Here is a 19080-nt window from a genome sequence, read left to right as displayed (position 1 = left end):
ATCTAAATCCACTCAGGTTCCCCAGTCCAAACACAGCTGGGAATTTTGGGTGAAGAATTAGGGCCTATGTCCATCAAAAATCCACCTAAATGAATTCACACAAAACCAATAAAACCAATCGGGATTTTTCAGGGTGACTAAATTAGTAAATTTGGAAAAATAGGAATGCACAAGTCACAAGCTCGTATTTATTTTTTTGAGAAATGCTATAAATGAAATTTTAGCTCATGGTGAACTAACTACAAGGCAAGTCCAATAGTCTCCTTTGATCCATGTCATATTGTTGAAAGAACATTGAACAACTTTACGATCTTATTGGATTATTTTTAAGGAGATTCTACAGTTCTTATTGAATATCATACTCCTAAGTTAATTTTAAAATTAGATAGGAAAAAAAAGTGTTATTGGCCCTTAAGTTCCAACAATTTTAAAGATTTAAAATTCAAACCATTATTATTTTCATCGATATGTACAAGTTAAAATGGTCCTTAAACGGGATCAAAAAAGTTCCCGTTAACTAGATTTTATCTTTCCTTGTGGATATCATACTCCCAAATTAATTTCTCAATAAGAAGGATGAGGAAGTAATAGCGTAAATAATAAAAAGATTTTTTCTAACAGGTGCTTATTGGCTATTCATTTATATACTTAAAATTCAACTAACTTACGATATATGCACACATACTAATAATTATTACCCTCTTTTATATTTATATACATTTTCTATTTAATTTACCTATTTTCACTTATATTTATTTACTTATCCTAATTAATGTAATATCTAACATATATCTTATGGGCACCCATAAAACATTATTCTAATAAAAAAATATATTAATCATCGCATAACCGGGTCAAACCGACAAGTTCCAGCAGATCATTGCACGTGTCTCGTCCCACGGCGAATACCCGAAAAGGTTACGTCATCCAACAAACTTTCGCACCAAAATTTCTTACCCGCAAAGCAAAAAACGAGAATAAATGCATCGGATTGCGCTAGAAACCCCAAAACAGCCTTAAATTAAAACCAAGGAATCGCCGAAATAGTTCAAATCAAAGCTATAACTATGAAGATCAGCACTGGTACTAGTCTTCTTTGCTTTCTTTGTCTTTTCGGCGCGGTCTCTGTGATTTCTGAATCGTGTGAGGAAAAAGGGTTCATAAAGATGAAGGAGAGTGGAAGTGTTCTTGGGGGAAGCCATGGCTACCGAGGAGATCAGAGCAATGGAGAAATTGAAAGCATTGGTCGTTTTGCTGTTCAAGAACACAACAAGAAAGAGGTCTGTATTCATTAATCGCTGTTTTCTTTCTCTTGGTTCTTGATTTGGCTATTTGTTTACTGGCCCTTTTTCTTATTTTGGAAAAAAAATCTTGATTATTGATTTTTAATTCGATTAGAAGAGGTGGGAATCCCGGAGTTCAAATTCTTTTTAAGGGTTTTTTGGGTGTGCATTTTTTCTGTTAAATTATGTGGCTTTAGGGAATGATTAGCTAGGGATTTCCCAATTTTTTTGATGAAAGAAACCCTTAGTTGATGGTTTCAGGGAAAATAAATTTATTTAAGTTTTAGATGGTTGTCTTCTGAGGTTAATATTGCAGATTTTTCTAAAATAACGGATGCATGTTGATGAGCTTTTATATTTAAAAAAAAAAAGAACAAGAGAAGAAGAAAAAAGAAGAATGAATTAATGTGGAAACAATTCCTGGACAGCGTTTGTTAATGTCCTTTCTTCAGCTACTGTTTTTGGAATTTGGATTATATGTAATTTACTGTATTTCCTTTTTCTGGACATAGAACGCGCTTCTTGAGTTTGGAAGGGTGATCAAAGCCAAAGAACAGGTGGTTGCTGGTAAGTTGTATCATCTTACTCTGGAGGCAATTGATGCTGGGAAGAAACAGATATATGAAGCAAAAGTTTGGGTGAAGCCGTGGATGAACTTCAAGAAATTGGAGGAATTTAGGCACACTATAGACATCCCTTCATTCACTACTTCGGACCTTGGTCTTAACCAAGGTTAGATATGTTTCTTAAATTAAACTTGTGAGGAAACATTAACCTCAAACAGCATATCTTGGAGCTTTTTCTGATCATATAAATTCTCGCTGAAGATTCATTTTGTTTTAATTTTCATCACTCAAAGTTCTTGTAGGAGATCTTAAGATTGAGATAAGATTAGGTAATTTATGTTGAACCTGGTTGTGGAAGATTAAACTATCTAGTGAGTAGTTGTTTGAATTTGAGATTAGGGAATTGGGCAAGAAAAGAATGTGAATTGTTTGAGATGGTTGTTAGCTGCATGTTGTTGACCTTTAAACAATCTAAACCAAGAATTTCTTTACATGACTATGAGTTTGGACATGTTGATGCGGAATAGGATATAGCCATGTTCTATCTAATTTCGCCTCTGTATCACAAACTTGAAGAGAATCATGTCATCAAAAGTATCATCAAGATGGTTCTTGTCTTGTTTTCTAGGTTACAATGTGTTGAATAACTGCATAGTAACCAAGATATTCAATTACTTCTGATGTGTTGAGTTCCTTCTTAAAAAGTTACAGTTGACTATTGCACTGAAGTGGACTTGTCCAAAATGAAGCTTTTTCGTGCTCAGCACCTTTTCTTGGAAATATCTTCTTAGTAAAACTTCTCATCAAGTGAATAATACTTGGAAATTTTATTGTGGGTGGACCTACTACTTGGCAAGCCTAGCAGTTGGTCATTGGCCAATGAAGATGCTCCAAATAAGATTGTGAAGCCCACTAATTCCACATTATATACAATGTAAATAATATTGTAATGTTCTTATTTGTCCAATTGACGCTATTTCATTGGTCAATTACCAAGCTGCTTTTCATCACTTATGAGGTCCTAATGCTTTTTAGTTTGATTCTGTAAATGTTTTTGTTTTTGATACGTCCTTCCACATAGATGTTGGAACTTAATCATTCACTGTGACATATGTTTTTGGTCTGTTTTACTTGCGACCCAAGGCCTAAAATAAGTTCTTGACCACTATTCACAGTTTATATAAATTCTCTGAGAGTTGTTCTTTAACATGGTCATGTATTAAGTTAATACTTTGGTGTCTTAGATTGTTTAACTGGATCATGTTACATTATCCATTTAACTTTATTTGCTGAGCAATATATAATGACCTCTTGATTTTTTGTATATGGGTAAGTGGAAAATCAATGGGATGATTTGGGTAAAGAACTACTAGGACGATGTGGTGGACTCAATAGGACCAGATTCTTGTCTCAGCATTAAGCTACTATGCTTTAGTTGGATGCTAAGTTCGTTTCGCGGTTGATAATATTTTATATTGTACTCCATAAAAAGATTTGGTGATTTGAGGAGAGAAGGAAAATAAATGGAGCAAGTTTAAGGAAGAAAAAGAAAAAGGCATTTAGTTGGTTCCTTTGAATATTGGGCAATTTCCTGAGTATGATTTTGGTTGTTATGTATTCCCTGATTACGGCTGTAAGCAACTTTTACACCCTTTCCATTGTAGCTACGTTTAGATTTCAAATTGTTGAAGCATTCAGATGAGATGAATCTATGTTATTCAAAACTTAATTGCCTAACTTATGTATGCTTCCTTCACTGGAGGGTTCCATGCTTTTGTCTTTGGATAAGTAAACAGCTTGATGCTGTTTCTTATAATGCTCTTTTTGAACATGAGTTTGTTAGGGGCATTTTAAGCATTCAGATAAGACAGCTTGTTAACCATGCCATCATCGTGTAGCCTTTTCAACAAACATATTTTCCTAGTTCATTTGGCCTTTGGCTCCCTTCCTCACAGAAGTGTAATGTACCATCTTTTAAATGGTTTCCTTTAAGCATATTAGCAGGTCTGTGCTAAATCCAGTTTTAGAATTCATTTGTAATTTTACAAGGAGCTGCAGCAATTCTTTTGTGATAGCTTAGAACTTGTCAGTATATTGGGCCTTAAACAATTATCTATGATAGCTTAGGAACTATTATTACGTAGTTAGGTCCCACCTGCTTATACATAGTATCAAGTGCATAGAACCCCTTTTTTTTATTTTTCCTAAAACACATATGAGGTTTGGGCTGTAGCAGCTACAAGTTATGGTTTCTTCCCAGCCTAGTCACCAGCCCAAGCAGAACTGGTGGTGAACATTGTTTTGAGGTGTAGTTTATATTGGACTTTCTTATTTTGGATGACCTCTGAAACCAATGCATTCTACCACGGCATTATATACTGATATAAGCTTTGGCCTCTTGATAGTATGTGCATTTCTTAATGTGTATCAGATCAATTGGGATAAAAGGAGGAGGTGGGGGTAAATAACATTAAAACTTCGATAAGCTTTTCTGTTCTATGGATAACCTCAGATGAGATGGCAGAGATTGCCAATATATGATGCTGGAGTATATTAGATGCAGCACTTTTTTCCTCGAGGCCATGATGTAGTTGCCTAATACTTTCAAGCTCTTACATGTCATTAATACCATATGACATGTAGCAATCTTTTAGCTAAGGCCAAGGTTGCAACTTATTCCTCTCGTTATTCTTTTAAGCTCTTACGATGTGAACTGCTCTTGATTGTTGTGATAATGCTTTTTTTTTTTTGTTCCTCCTCCTCTATCTTAGTTAAGATTTACATGCCAATGTCCTGATTAAATTTGACGTTAGTTGCTTCTTTATATTTTCAGGTCATTTGAAAAAGCCATAAAGTTTGATCGAGTCCTGTGTTTCAACAGGAGCATCAGAGAACTTGCAAACTGTTGATGCAAAGTTTATTTTCTTCAATTTGGAGCCTATAGTGTTTAATGGTGTCAAAATTTCTGCAACTTGTAGTTATGTTGATATATGCTGCCTAATATGGTTAGTTGTTGAGGGATGATAATATAGAATAAGATAGCTAAAAAACTTGCTAGTTTTAGAATATGCGATCAGTTAAATCTGTGTTTAGCAGGAATATGGCACAACATATTTACTGTGTATGTGTACGCATAATACTGTAGTATGAGAATGATGTTTCTCAGTTGATTTAATGTAAATCTCTTGTATTTAAGCTGAATAGCTTCAGTATAGCACCATGTGGGTTTGGTTTCTAATTCTAATAAATTAGTTTGCTAGCACATATGGTGGGATTTCGGGCCAGTTGGTATATCAGAGACCGGAAAGGGATAAAGGTGCTTTTGCCTTCAAAAGGCAACTGACTTCCTGAGGAGTAATTTTACTTTCCGTAAAGCAACATATTGGCAAGAATTCTTTGTGGGAAAAGGTTATCATCACATCACAATTTTCACTAGCATCCAACAATTTAAACTGTTTTGCCAAGTTTGTTTTGCTGTTTAATGGGGTAAAAGTCACTGCCTGTGTGAGTTTGGGCATGATGATGTCCATAGCAAATGCTGATATATATTTCAAGATCAACATACTACACTTCAAAAAGTTTGAGATCAAACTAAATTGTGGTAAAGTTTGACAATAAAAGAAAATCTCTTTAGATCATAGAGAACCCTTACTTTATTTTTTCTAGAAAAATATAGCTTTCCACAAATACCTCGTAGAATCCAACAAGTTCTTCACAATCAAATGGAGGGTTGGAAGTGAAGCAACTCTTGCAAGCTGAAAATTTAGTAACAAGAGAAAGGAAGCATTACAGCTCTACTGGCACACGATTGTACAAATGTGCAGGCAATCTTGGTGTTGCAACAGCTTGCAAAGCGGTTCTCATATAAGTAACTGTTCCAGGGCTCTCTTCCAGGTCAATCTCTTCAGGGCTGACCCCAGGTGGTGGAGACCAAGTAAAGTGGTGCAACAAATGCCCCAGCATAGAAGTGACCAGATTGAGTGCAAGTTGTGCACCAGGGCAGATCCTCCTTCCAGCACCAAAAGGCAGGAGCCGATAATCGTGGCCCTTGATGTCAACATCTTCCTCCAGGAATCTCTCAGGTCGGAATTCCAGTGGATTTTTCCAGGTTGCAGGATCACGAGCAATTGCCCAGACGTTAACGTGCACGATAGACCCTTTAGGGATGTCATAACCACCGATCTTCACATTGGCATTGGCTCTATGAGGAAGCATTAGTGGAGTTGGAGGGTGCAGCCTTAGAGCTTCCTTAGCTACACACTGTAAGTATGGGAGCTTTGCAAAATCAGCTTCAGTCATGATTCTATCGGAGCCAATGACTAGGTCAAGTTCCTCTTGCGCCTTTTGCTGCACCCTTGGATTCTTTACCAGCTCTGCCATTGCCCATTCTACTGAGATTGTGGTTGTATCCATGCCAGCAGTAATCATGTCCTGCATAATTTGGACAACATTAAATCCTATTTTGCAATAGATGGAGCTGCTATCTTTCTTTTCCTTTTACCTTTCTTTCCTTGGAGCTAGCAAAGTGAAAATAGGCCACTACTTACCCAAAGGAGTCCAATGACAGTGTCATCGCTCAATTCATATTGCTTTTGAAGAGTGAGCAATGCATCAACAAAATGCTGCTTAGTATTGCCACTCTTTTGCCTTGCAAGAGTGTGCTCTTCCATGATCATTCTGGTCAGTTTGTCTCTCCGCGCATTGTGCTTATCCAGGTCCTCATTTTCGCCTACAAACATCCAACGAAGCCAAGGAATGTGATCTGCCACGGAGAGTTTTGCACCAATCTTTATCCCATTTGATACAATGCCCTTAAACTCTTGGCCTTGTTCATCAACCACACCCTCTGAATTCATGAACCTCTTCCCAAATGTTAGCCTTGTAATGTTGTTGAATGCTACTGATCCCAAGTAGTTGCGCATCAACAGACTCTTGCCTTTGTTTTCTGCATGTTCAAGTGTTAAAAAAAAAAATTAGACAAAATTCAGCAATGCGGATCTGAGCCCGTTGTTCCACTTTAGCCTATTCAAGACTTTCATCCTAACTTTAATAAAATTTTGTGACTAAATTAAGTGGACATCAAAAAGAGTTCCCATTAGTTATCCAATGGAGAACTAAATCTACAACCATCCATCTGAAACTATACTTTTATTATTTAGATAACTTGTATCATTAATACGTAAATTTGCACAAGGTGTGAATTTAGTACGGAGAGACGTAGGTTTAGCCCCTTTTTTATTTCAATTTTTTTGTTCCAAGTCAACGAAGAATTTTTACAATATAGGCTATAACTGAGCATATGAGAAAATGTGTAGGGAATTGCTAGTTGACTAATCATTATCTTCTTCCCACCCACAGGTTAATTTCAGACCGAAAGGGACATAGATATGACCAAGTGAAGTTAATTCTTTGAACTTTACAGCCTTATATTTGAAACTATTGGCGTGGCCAGACTTTTCAGTATTTGCCCACTTGGAATTTTGAAAGGAAAAGAAAAGTTTACGTTAATAAAAACCTTCGGGCAGTATAAAAGATGTTTGGTGTAAAAGATCAATGCAGTTCCAAATAAATTGACATATTCCAGTTATCAAATCATTTTAAAAAACTGTCTCCATATAGTCAAATAATTTTCCATATATGTTCTAAAAGTTCAATCGAAGTTAAGGACACTTAAGAGCTTTTTAAAACGATTTCAAACTAGCAACACTACTTAACTCTAGACTTTAGTTCAGACCTTAGTATGTACAAATATATTTGATAAAAAGATATAAAATATCTAAATTAATTAAATGGCTCCAAATTACCTAAAGCAAAACTTATTTTCAAAAATAAATGAAAAACTGTCCACTAATCACTTAATGTAAAATACATTCAAATATTAGGATTTCAGTACCTAATTCAGTAATTAACAAATTCATATTTCAAATATCATATTCCAGTTTGATCTAAGGTATCCTTAGAAGATTTGCAGCACTGATTTCCCGAAACAAAATGCAAAACGTTTTTCTCACGTTTTTCAGCACTGATCCTGATTTCCAACTTGAATTTCCCAGTGACTACGACTTTGGTTCTTTTCCCACACAGTACCTGCCCAAATTCGCCCATCAACTTTTTTTCTCATCCAAAGCAATAAGTAGACCGTCCAGTTCACCTACCACAATTTTCGTTTGTTTCTCCTCCTTTATGCAAACCCACCTACCCCATTCATATCAATCAACTTGTCAAAGAAAGTTACCTTACCTGCTTTTTCTTGGACCCTTAATGGTGTGTCATGATTATTCCATTTCCATGGCCATGACTTTTAGTAATGGTCGGGAGTAGAACAGCCATACAATTGTAGAAAAATGTGTCTCATGCGTATTATTTTATATTTAAAAAAAGCATGTACTGTTTAGAAAATTTACATCAAGTAGTGGACAATTAAAATCCAATAAAATAAAAGAATTTAAAGCATTATTCCAGTATGGCAGAAGTGATTATTCCATTTACATGAGCATGACTTTTGTAATGTTCAGCATTAGAACAGTTACATAATTCTAGAATTTTGTTTTTCAGGTATATTTTTTATAATAAAAACGTAAGGATCTTTTCTTTTTCTAATTTTTATATTAACTTTTTGTCCAACAAACTTAAGTTGATTAAATTTTTTATTTTGCATAAGATGTACATCAAGTGGTGAGACATCAAAATCCAATAAGATAAAAGATTTTAAAGCGTTACTCTAGTGTAGCAGAAGAAAAGGCACTGTAAAAGAAGAAAATTACTACTAGTTAAAAACTACAAGAAAAAAAAAAGACTAAAAAGAGTGGGATAATTTTGCCAAAAGGTATCATTCTTTTATTTCTAATCTAAGGGGCTTGTGCACCAATCCCAAACATTTAGGGGTGAATTGTAAACTATTCTTCCAATTCGAAGGGTTTGTATAATAAATTACTTTTGCTTTTTTAAAAAAGAAAAAGAAATTAATCACGGGCATCATTGATGTGAGGAGACTGGAGGGATGTCAGTACTTTAGTTCCCTCACCTTTGATGGCGAACCGACAAAATTAGCACAAATTTGCACATAAAAAGAACATGGATGGACTGACCAGTGGGGTGGCTAAACAGGAGAATTTATTATTGATGGTTGAAATATGCACTTTTGAGATCTGTACCAAATTGAAAAATGTTCCCCAATATTTCTTCAAATTTAATTGTAGTCAGCTCAAAGTATTCAACTTTGTGAATCTAAGAGGGCTATTTTCCTCGACATTGATGTATTTTGTCATTGGTTTTGTTTTCAGTATTCATACCCGTTTACAATTTTCTTTACCAATAAATTACAGTGTTATGAAAACTAAGCAAATAATTTAGTTAGCTTAAATTACAAACATATATTGCAAAAATGTATAGGAGCTTTTCTTATTGTTGGTTGCATTTCGGTATTGTGAAGACAATCTATGACTGAATGGTCCAAATCACCTACCATATGAATGGTAAACAAGCAAACACTAAATGAATGAGATAGTAGTGTTCAAGATCTAAACCAAACAGATGAAGAAATCCAATCAAGAACAAACCAAGAATTTGGAGTACTGAAAACAAAAATGTTTTTTTTTTTTTTTGTGGAAAATTAAGAAAACAATACCAGGTTTGGTGCAGTCCTTGAAGATGGAATCAACCATGGCTGTAACTTCATCTTCTCTTAAAGGTCTAAGGCCTTCCAGTCTTTTTGGAGTGAAGAGTTCAAGATTGCACAATTTTCTGACCTTCACATAATGAGGACCATAATCAGCCCATATCAAATCTTGGCCATTTCTGCTCATTCTGGCAGAGGGTCTAGTCCTGTACCTATCTGCCAATTGCTGATCATTGTCTTTAAGAACTTCTTTGGCCAGTTCTGCAGTGTTCACAACAGTATTCAGCTGGGAACCAAAGTAGACAGAAAATATTGGACCATAGAGTTTTGACCACTCTGCATAGCACTTGAACCTCACCGGTTTTATGTCGTAAATGTTTCCGACCACCGGTTTCGGCCGTGGCCCGGGTGGCAGTTTGAATCTAAGGCGTTCATAGAGGCCGTAGGCTAGGAAGATGAAGGCAATTGGGAGGAGGACCAGAAGCAGAGCCATCGGTTAATACGAAGGTTTGAGTTTTGAAACCATGAAAAAAAAAAAAAAATTAGTGGAGCTGGTGGGAACAGTGGCTTGTTTGGTTCTCTAGAATTGTCGAGTTTGAAACTATGACGACATGGTATATAAAAGAGTGGAGTTGGTGGCTTAGTCGGTTATGTACAATTGTTTGGTAGACCAGGCTCCATTTGTACAAATTTTACAAAAATATTTGTATACGCTAAGTAATTGGGATATTTTGAATACAGTAGTCTTTCTTATCAAAAAAAAAAAAAATGGGAAATATTTATTAAACTCTACCATCTGTCACCTACCACTGCCTTTGCCACTACATCCACAAGTAATCACCAATACCCCCTTGCTCCACCCGGCAACCCTCCCCTCTCTCTGGCCCACCACCACGGGCACATCCTCTCCTTCTTCTTCCCCACCATCCCCTCCTTCTTCTTCCCCTTCACCTCTTCCTCTCTCCCCCTTCTCATCTTTTTCTCTCCCACCTTTCTCCGCCACCCCTCTCCTCTCTCATTCCATCGCATCCCTCCCCCTCCCCTTCCCCCTTACGACTAGATTTGGTCGCACATACAGATCTTTTGTTCATGTAATCAAATTTGGTCAACCAGATTTGGGGTAGGAGCCTCCCCTCCTTTTCATGACCAGATCTAGTCGCAAGGCCAAATCTAGGATGGTAGGGGGAAGGGAGACCAAAGGGGGTGGCAAGGGACGGGGAAGAGAGGAAAGAAGGTGGTGGGAAGAAGGGTGGCGGGGACGAGGAAGAGGGAAAGAGATAGGAAAGTGGCGGCGGGCATCGGAGGGTGCTGGTGGTAGTAAAAGCTGAGGTGATGGTAGAAAAGGAAAATGGGCATATATTTTTTAGTATTTTGGGGTATATTTTTATAAATTTGGGTGTTCCTATGACTAAAGTCGAAAAAAAAATTGTCTATTAAACATGCCAAAAATAAGTGTGCCAAATGGATCCAAAGTTCTATTATAATATTTGGAAAAAGCATACGGGCGCATGTAAATTAAATTCATAAATAAATTTACTAGTGGCAAACAATTATATCGGTGTACTTTTATAACAAAGAGTGTGTTTGGATTGTAAATTATTTGAAATATTTTTATTTAATATTTTTTGTGATGTGATAAATGTGAGATAAAAAGGTAATTAGGAAGATAAAAAGGTATATTGAAAATTATAATGGTGATGTAAGCAAATATATTTGAGCAAATAATCTCCTGTCCAAATATTATTGATTGTGAGTACGATTTTATGAGAATTTGATTTGAGTAAAGCAAAAAGTATAAATTTGCAAAATAGTTTAACTATAATAATTAACTTTAGGAAGCTATAACTATATAAAAGAATTTAGTCAAAATTATTTAAATTTAATTTCAAAAAGCAAGAAGAGGATTCGATGAAAATATAGCAGATGGATACCAAAGAAAATTGTCTGAAAGTCTAGATAAGTTTCAGTGAACTGAGAAATCAAAAATGCAAAATCCTTGTCATGAAATGTCAATTGTGATGGATTGTGGAGAAAGAATGCATACGCATATACACATAAAGCCAGACACCGCGGCGATAACGTTGCGATTGATGGACCATTTATTTTTGAGTTTTTTTTTTTATTGAAAATGTTTTATTAAGTATTTTAGAAGCGTGTCAGTAGTCGACCTCATCAATGCTACTGAGAGCAACTCCAACGGAGTTGCATAAGGAGTGTAATGCTGGGTTGGTTACACGGTCATCATTGTGGCTGTGTAAGAGCATCCACAATGCTATTACACTTTGTGGAGTGTAATCCACATGTCACGTCAGCATTCCACTTTCTCCTCTTTTATTACACTTTCACTCACAATGGATTACACTCCACAAGGTGTAATAGCATGGGTCCACAATTAATCAAATATTTATTTTAATAATGCATAACTCATATCCCATAAATAAATAAAGTAATTTTTAAAACTAATTTTGTTATTTTTAAAAAATAAAGTACTAACTTTCGTTAAATTTTGTACATTTTGAATTTTTTTATTTTCTAAAAATGATATTATTAATTTTTAAGTTTGAATAATATATCTTTTTCTATGTTTCAAAAATAATATATTGTTATTTTTTTAAAAATAATTATGTAGGAAATTAAACAAATATTTGATACTTCAAATGCGAAGATATCATAATAATCCATACTTAATTAATAATTCGGAATGTAATTACACGCATCACCTATGGAATATAATGCCATAGGAAGAAAATTCAATGGATTACACGCATCACCTGTGTGATGCGTGTAATATCCATGACACGGCTCCAATGGGGAGCCGTGTCATGGAGGGGTGTAATGGCTCCCCATTACACCCCCATTAGAGCTGCCCTAATGGTACACGCATCATCATTACACATTACACGTATCGTAGGTGGACCCTGATGATACGTGTAATAGGTGGGCCATCCATTAAAAAATGTCCGACTCCTTTAAATTTTGTCCAGCAAATGTTGATGGTTTCAACGTTAATTTTATCCAACGGTGCACTAAATTTGCATAATTATTTTTAGAAAATAAAAAATTCTATAATAATTTTTTTAAATTTTTTTTAATTTGCATAATAATTAGTTTGCAACAAGTATCATAATTTGTTTCCATAATTATTTTTCAAAAAATAACAATATATTATTTTTGAGAGATAGAAAAAGATATATTGTTCAAACTTAAAAATTAATAAAATTATTTTTAGAAAATCAAAATGCAAAAGGTAAAAAATCTAATGAAAGTTAATATTTTATTTTTTAAAAATAACAAATTTATTTTTAAAAATTACTTTCTTTATTTATGGGATATGAGTTATGCATTATTAAAATAAATATGTGATTTAGTTGTGGACCCATGCTATTACACCTTATGGAATGTAATCCATTATGAGTAGAAGTGTAATAAAAGAGAAGAAAGTGTAATGTTGACGTGGCATGTGGATTACACTATAAAGAGTGTAAACCATTGTGGATGCCCCGGATTGAGGGTGGGTGCAGTTGCCTGGGACGGTAGAACCAGATCTCTAAGATGGGAATAATATCAGAAACCTTCCTTGAAGTTTTTAAAATTTCACTTATCTCCCTTGTCAACTTGACAAGACTAAATATTCCTATCAAATGTTACAAATTGATAACATTACCCTTGCTCTTAATAACTATTTAACCAAAAAGTCAAAACAAAATAAAATTTTAAAAGTAAAAAATGTAAATTAAAAAACAAATTACTGGCTAATAATGGTCCATTTTTCTTTATATTGGAATCATGGTGAAATAACAAAGGATATGAATAAATTAAATCCAATCAAAGGTCAAGCACTTAGGAGGATTTTAGAGAGTAATTAACACCTTAAAAAAATTTCATGCACAGTTACAATTAAGAAAGTCAAGATATTTTTTTGGAGAAATATGTTTTAATTCATGGTGTAGTTTAAGCTGTATTGAAAAGTAAAATAATCTCTTCATACATGTAAATTTGTCAAGGTGTAAATTTTTCTTTTGTTCCAATACAACTAAAATAAATAGTTTACATCAAGAAATTTACACCTTATAAAACTTTAACCTTATTTTATTTTTTATTGTTATTATAAATTTCATAAGTAGGATAATATAAGGGTAGTATTGGAACAAAAATTTTATCTTTCTTGTATTTTCTCCAAAGGAGTTAAAATGTTACAAGAAATATCAATCCAAGGGAGGTAAGTGATATTTTAAAAACCTCAGGGGAGCTTAGTGATATTATAAGAAACCTCAGGGGAGGTTTCTGAAATTATCCCTTAAAAAATTAAGATGACACTTTATTCCCTATCTCAAAAAGAATCTAATTTTCCAATAAAGTAGTATAAAAAGTAGCTTATTATAGTGATAGATTTATTGTTATAATTGATTACCAAACAATAAATATTAGCATGAAAAACTTGACACTCATTTCTTAGTAATTGTATCAAATTACTTTACAATTATTTAGAAGAATAAATTAAACTTTACAAGACAAGGCATTTTAGGGTATTCATTAAAAATTTGAACCTATTCTAAGTTTTGATTGCCAAAACCAAAAGTGTCCAATCAAGGAAGATAAGTGTAATTTTTAAAATTTCAAAAGGGCTAAGTGAAATAGTTAAAAACCTCAGGGGAAGTTTCTAAAATTATCTCTTCATAAAATGCATGAATTTAAAAGGGTAATTAATATTTGATACTCAAACAAAAGTTCTAAATTTCATTTTATCTTAATCAATGCTAAGTTGTCAAAGTAATGAGAACTGCTAGTCAATAGAGGATAATAAATACTCATTTTGTCTAATTGTTAATGTCATGCTTTCATTTTATTGATGTCCCAAATAAGAGTCATCATTTTAAATTTGACACTTGCTTTCCAATGTTGCCATTTGAAAGACAATTCTTTAAAATTTCAGTGCACATTTAACAAGAAAGTACTTTGAATCCAAAGGATACATTTGTAAATTCACTAATGTCATTTCATCTAAACATAATGATTACTATGTCCCTATAAAAAGTTGGATTTCCAAAAAATGACTGTAATATTATGACAGAGAGAGTACAATAAAAGATAAATGTACCCGTTGTGACAAAAAAAAAGAAATAAATTGAGACTGTAAAATGCAAAATATTTGTCAATTATTTAAAATTATTCGTAGTCAATTCTTTTTATATTTTTTAAGGACAAGTTTGGATAAGTTCAACTCCGATCATCATTACAGATCGGACATATTCTTGGAATTATATTATTTACCTAACACTCACATCAACAACAAAATCTAAACAAAAGTTTTTTTGACAAAGTAGTTTGTTCTCGTCAATTTTGGCATTTATAGTCAATTCCATTTCTTTATTCTTAGGAGTAATTTAAAAAGCCTCTCCTAAGATTTTTAAAAATTTCACTGGTCTTCCCTGAGATTTGCAAAATAACAATGACCTCCCATGGTAGAATTATGGACCCAATTGCTTACATCACATAAGAAGAAATTAGTCATATACTCTAAGACATTATATCTTATTAGAAACTAGTATCTGACAATTGAGTAATTATCGTGCTAATTAACTATAGTAACTAATTAATGGAAATAATTGTTAGGATGTTATTTGGTATGATCTAAACCTGTAATGTGAAAGAATTTATACACTGACAGACTTCTTTAATGATGAACATTAAGTTACAATCACAAAATGGCGCCATTTGGTGTAATCACATGGGAAGAAATTACTCATATGCCCCAAGACATTATATCTTATTAGAAACTAATATCTAACAATAGAGTAATTATGGTACCAATTAACTATTAGTAACTAATTAACAAAAATAACTGTTGCAGATTTTTTTTAATGATGAACAATAAGTTGCAATTACAAAATGGGGCCAATTGATATATCAAATGCGTCATTTTGTGATTGATAAAACTTAATAATGACCAGAAATCAGTTGTACATAATATAGAAAGAAGGGGTTTGGTAGAAGAAAGAAAACATAGGGCAAAGAAAGAGAAAAAGGAGGATGTTTATGAGAAATTTTTTTCTGAAACTCTTAAGCTATGATAGTTCCAAAGCAATTTCATGGAAGTGAATGAGAAAGGAGGAAGAAGAAAGTCAAAATTCGAAATTTTTTCTACTCAAAATCATAGGAATAATAGCAAACCTTATGTTAAGAGAGATGACAGGTCTATTTTGTTGAATCTTATGATTATGAGTGTAGTTTTGTTAATTATTTGTGTTATCTAATTTGTTGAATGTAAACTTTTTGAGTAGTGAAATGCAGTGTTAAATGCTTTCAACTTTTAATTGTTTTTATTTTTATTTTTTACAAATACAAATTGTACACATGCATAAAGGGCATTTATGGAATAAAAGTTTCATATGTCCTCAAAGTATTATTTTAATAATACTTTTTCTAACTTGGATTGATTTTGTTACCAAAATTTTAATCTCAAGGGAGGTTAATATAATTTTGTAAATCTTAAGAAAGGTCAATGAAATTGTTGAAAACCTCAATGGAGATTTCTAAAATTACCCATTTACAATTTTCAAGACGATAAATCTATTCTATCTTACACTAGAAGGAGGGGACAGACCTGAAGAGGTTCAAAGGTAAACCGAAGGGGACTAAACCACTGAACTACCACTGGATCATACGAGTGCACTACGCACCCGCCTAGATTTTTAAGCAAAACCACTTAATGTGGCAATTGATGGGAGGCAAGCCTTGCCTCCCACTCCACCAAACTTTAATGCTTTGGTGGTGGCCACCAGACCAACGGCTGGTGGTTTACATAGAAAATTAGATATGAACTAGTTTAAATGTTTCAATGGTGTTATGCTTTTGGTTCACGCGAATCATAATACTATGTTTCAATAGTACTTTGCTTTTTACAAGTCATAGGCCACTGTTTTACTTCTTTCAATCACTTGGTATGATTGGATGTTTACTATTTACTAAGAGTTAGGCTGTCCTTTGTATAAATTTGGGATAATTTCAGAAACCTCCCCTGAGGTTTCTGACACTTTCACTGACATCCCCTGAGGTTCTCAAAATTTCACTTACCTCCCTTGATAAAAAATTGGGCCCCTTTTCTGACGTCATCAGGGCAAAAATTACAGATATATCCCAAGTAGTTGGGGTTAATTACTACCGTTTATGTTTAAGTTACATAATGAATTTTCTTATTCTTTACGTACCTATTCTTGTCATGCAAGATTACACGCCTGACTTCAAATTACGTACTTTGCAAGAAAATGTCTGTGGAGTCATTTGTTACAAGACAAGAAGTTCAATCAAATAAGAACAATTTATGTACACAGGTGGGATTGGGAATTCAAGCTTGTCCTTTTTGGTATTTAGGATAATGTTTTTATATGAACTCAAGGAAGATGGATAGCCTATTTTGCAAGGTTATTAGGTAATTTACCTTTGTGGAATTCTTGATATCAAGCCATTTGATTGCTAATGTGGACAGGTGGCTTAAGCGCGTAATAAGTGCCATGGATTCGAAGTTCGGCTGAAATATCACATATCGAACGAAGTCTTTATTAGAAACCTAATTAGAAACCTATTAGAGTTCAGTGAGCTCTCGTACTAAGCTCCACCGCCAACCCTCCATTTCGAAAAAAAAAAGACAAAAGCAAAACAAAAGCAAACACACGAAGCGCAGAATAACGTTGAAACCCGCAAGCGGGATTATGTGTTTTTTCTATTTCAAGGTTAGCTCGCATGCGGGTTAATGTTATATTTGAGCGCGAGAAGAAAAAATTGGTAATTAGGCTCTTTGGGCATTATAAGTAAATATTTAAATTAATGGCAGTTTTATTACACCAATATTATTGTATTATCATTATTATGATTATTGTATTATTTCTTATGCAAATATAACATTTAATTATTTAAATTTGATTTTATTTTTACAATTTATAAAATTTTTATCACTTATATAATATTTTTAAAACCCTAATACATCTAAATTTGATTTTATTTTTCAAATTTATAAGATTTTTATTTAAAAAAATGGGATACGGATAAGATATCCGGTTGGTTCGATTTGCATAGGTGCATATGAGAATATCCGAATACTCCTGAAACCCGCAAGCGGGATTCTGTGTTTTTTCTATTTCAAGGTTAGCTCGCATGCGGGTTAATGTTATATTTGAGCGCGAGAAGAAAAAATTGGTAATTAGGCTCTTTGGGCATTATAAGTAAATATTTAAATTAATGGCAGTTTTATTACACCAATATTATTGTATTATCATTATTATGATTATTGTATTATTTCTTATGCAAATATAACATTTAATTATCCAAGCAGTTTGATTTTATTTTTACAATTTATAAAATTTTTATCACTTATATAATATTTTTAAAACCCTAATACATCTAAATTTGAATCTAATTTTCTACAAGTCATACTTATAAATGCGAAATCTAACAAAAAAGTTAAATACAATTTTTGCAGGTCAAATTTAACAAATGCGAGCTATTTGCAAAATTTTAAATATTTGCAACATTTTTTAAAACAAAAATTAGAAGCTTTCTGCAAATAATTCCCTACCTCTCAAAAAATACCAAAATAAAAAAGATAAGAGCTCGCATTTGCTTCCTAGAAATAATTCCCTAGCTCTTAAAAAAGGAAAAAAAAAATTGAGAAGAGCTCGCATTCGTGGAATGCGAGCTCAATAACCAGAGCTCGCATTCCACGAATGCGAGCTCTTGTAAGCTCGCATTTGTGAAATTCACAAATGCGAAGACCCCCCTGACGGAAATTAAACCCAAAATCACCCCTTTTGTAGAATTTTTTTAAAATTCATCACAAAGTTGGAAATTTCTCAATAGAAATACAACTTGTCTGGATTCCTTTCACTCTCTGATATCATTACGGTTGCTTTGCGATTACAGCGGCAAAACCTGTTTTTAATGGAGAAAGATGTAGGTGAATTCCATGATTCTCCCCTATGGCTTGAAGAGGCCATGGTTGCAGCTAAAACTTTTTACTCAGAGCTCTAATTGTAGCACAGCAAATGCACTTGTTATCACTCCAAATTAGTAGCAAAGAATGTTAATAGCTTGAAACCTCAGAGGTAGTTAAGTTGCTTTGCTTTATATGCTATTGCTACTGAAACAGCAAACCTTCTGGCCGTTGCAATTTGCAGCTAGCCGTTGCAAAATCTGCCAAATAACTGTTGCATGGCACATCTGGTGCATGCAATTTTTTGTATTGCACTTACCCCCCCTCAACTTTACTAATTAGTCCAAATCATTTATTCTTCTTTGAATCTTCTACTAATACAACTTCTGCAAAGGGTAGCTATGGAATAAAAATACCTTCTCACACATGAAAATAATATTTTAATCTGATTTGGACTGGATTGTTACCACAAAATCAAAAGCAAGGGAGGTAAGTGAAATTTTGAGAACCTCAGGGGATGTCAGTGAAAGTGTCAGAAACCTCAGGGGAGGTTTCTGAAATTATCCCTATAAATTTTAGCCACCTGATCAATTGTTCTTTGTACTTCTATCATACATTCACCAATAGATTGGACCATGAATCAATGGATGGTTTACACACCATTGACTAATTTTTTAGATGAAATTT

At 33.6% G+C, this 19080-nt stretch overlaps 2 protein-coding genes across 2 annotated transcripts; one reads left to right on the top strand and one right to left on the bottom strand.

The window, feature by feature from the left end:
* Window positions 1-991: 991 nt before the first annotated feature.
* On the top strand, window positions 992-5063 carry LOC113775879 (cysteine proteinase inhibitor-like). The gene is made up of 3 exons (XM_027320922.1): window positions 992-1280; window positions 1796-2015; window positions 4683-5063. The coding sequence occupies exons 1-3, from the start codon at window positions 1068-1070 to the stop codon at window positions 4700-4702; spliced, it is 453 nt and encodes a 150-aa protein (XP_027176723.1). The 5' UTR covers window positions 992-1067; the 3' UTR covers window positions 4703-5063.
* Window positions 5064-5419: 356 nt separating this feature from the next.
* LOC113775781 (cytochrome P450 98A2-like) lies at window positions 5420-10041 on the bottom strand. The gene is made up of 3 exons (XM_027320790.1): window positions 9477-10041; window positions 6397-6794; window positions 5420-6280 (listed from the first exon to the last, which is right to left on the bottom strand). Exons 1-3 carry the CDS (start codon window positions 9958-9960, stop codon window positions 5636-5638), a joined length of 1527 nt encoding a protein of 508 aa, XP_027176591.1. The 5' UTR covers window positions 9961-10041; the 3' UTR covers window positions 5420-5635.
* Between the last annotated feature and the right edge of the window lie 9039 nt (window positions 10042-19080).

This window comes from Coffea eugenioides, chromosome 6, assembly GCF_003713205.1.
Source record: "Coffea eugenioides isolate CCC68of chromosome 6, Ceug_1.0, whole genome shotgun sequence".
Lineage (NCBI taxonomy): Eukaryota > Viridiplantae > Streptophyta > Magnoliopsida > Gentianales > Rubiaceae > Coffea > Coffea eugenioides.
The sequence above is the reverse complement of the archived record's forward strand: the minus strand, read 5'-3'. Positions and strand labels throughout refer to the sequence as shown.

What these genes read in the sequence shown, in the direction of transcription:
- LOC113775879 (XM_027320922.1), top strand. Translation starts at nt 1,068, where the DNA reads ATGAAGATCAGCACTGGTACTAGTCTTCTTTGCTTTCTTTGTCTTTTC. An exon ending in AAGAACACAACAAGAAAGAG is followed by an intron (nt 1,281 to 1,795) that starts GTCTGTATTCAT and finishes TTCTGGACATAG; the next exon opens with AACGCGCTTCTTGAGTTTGG. An exon ending in GGACCTTGGTCTTAACCAAG is followed by an intron (nt 2,016 to 4,682) that starts GTTAGATATGTT and finishes TTATATTTTCAG; the next exon opens with GTCATTTGAAAAAGCCATAA.
- LOC113775781 (XM_027320790.1), bottom strand. Translation starts at nt 9,960, where the DNA reads ATGGCTCTGCTTCTGGTCCTCCTCCCAATTGCCTTCATCTTCCTAGCC. An exon ending in CAAGGACTGCACCAAACCTG is followed by an intron (nt 6,795 to 9,476) that starts GTATTGTTTTCT and finishes TTGAACATGCAG; the next exon opens with AAAACAAAGGCAAGAGTCTG. An exon ending in CTGTCATTGGACTCCTTTGG is followed by an intron (nt 6,281 to 6,396) that starts GTAAGTAGTGGC and finishes CAAATTATGCAG; the next exon opens with GACATGATTACTGCTGGCAT.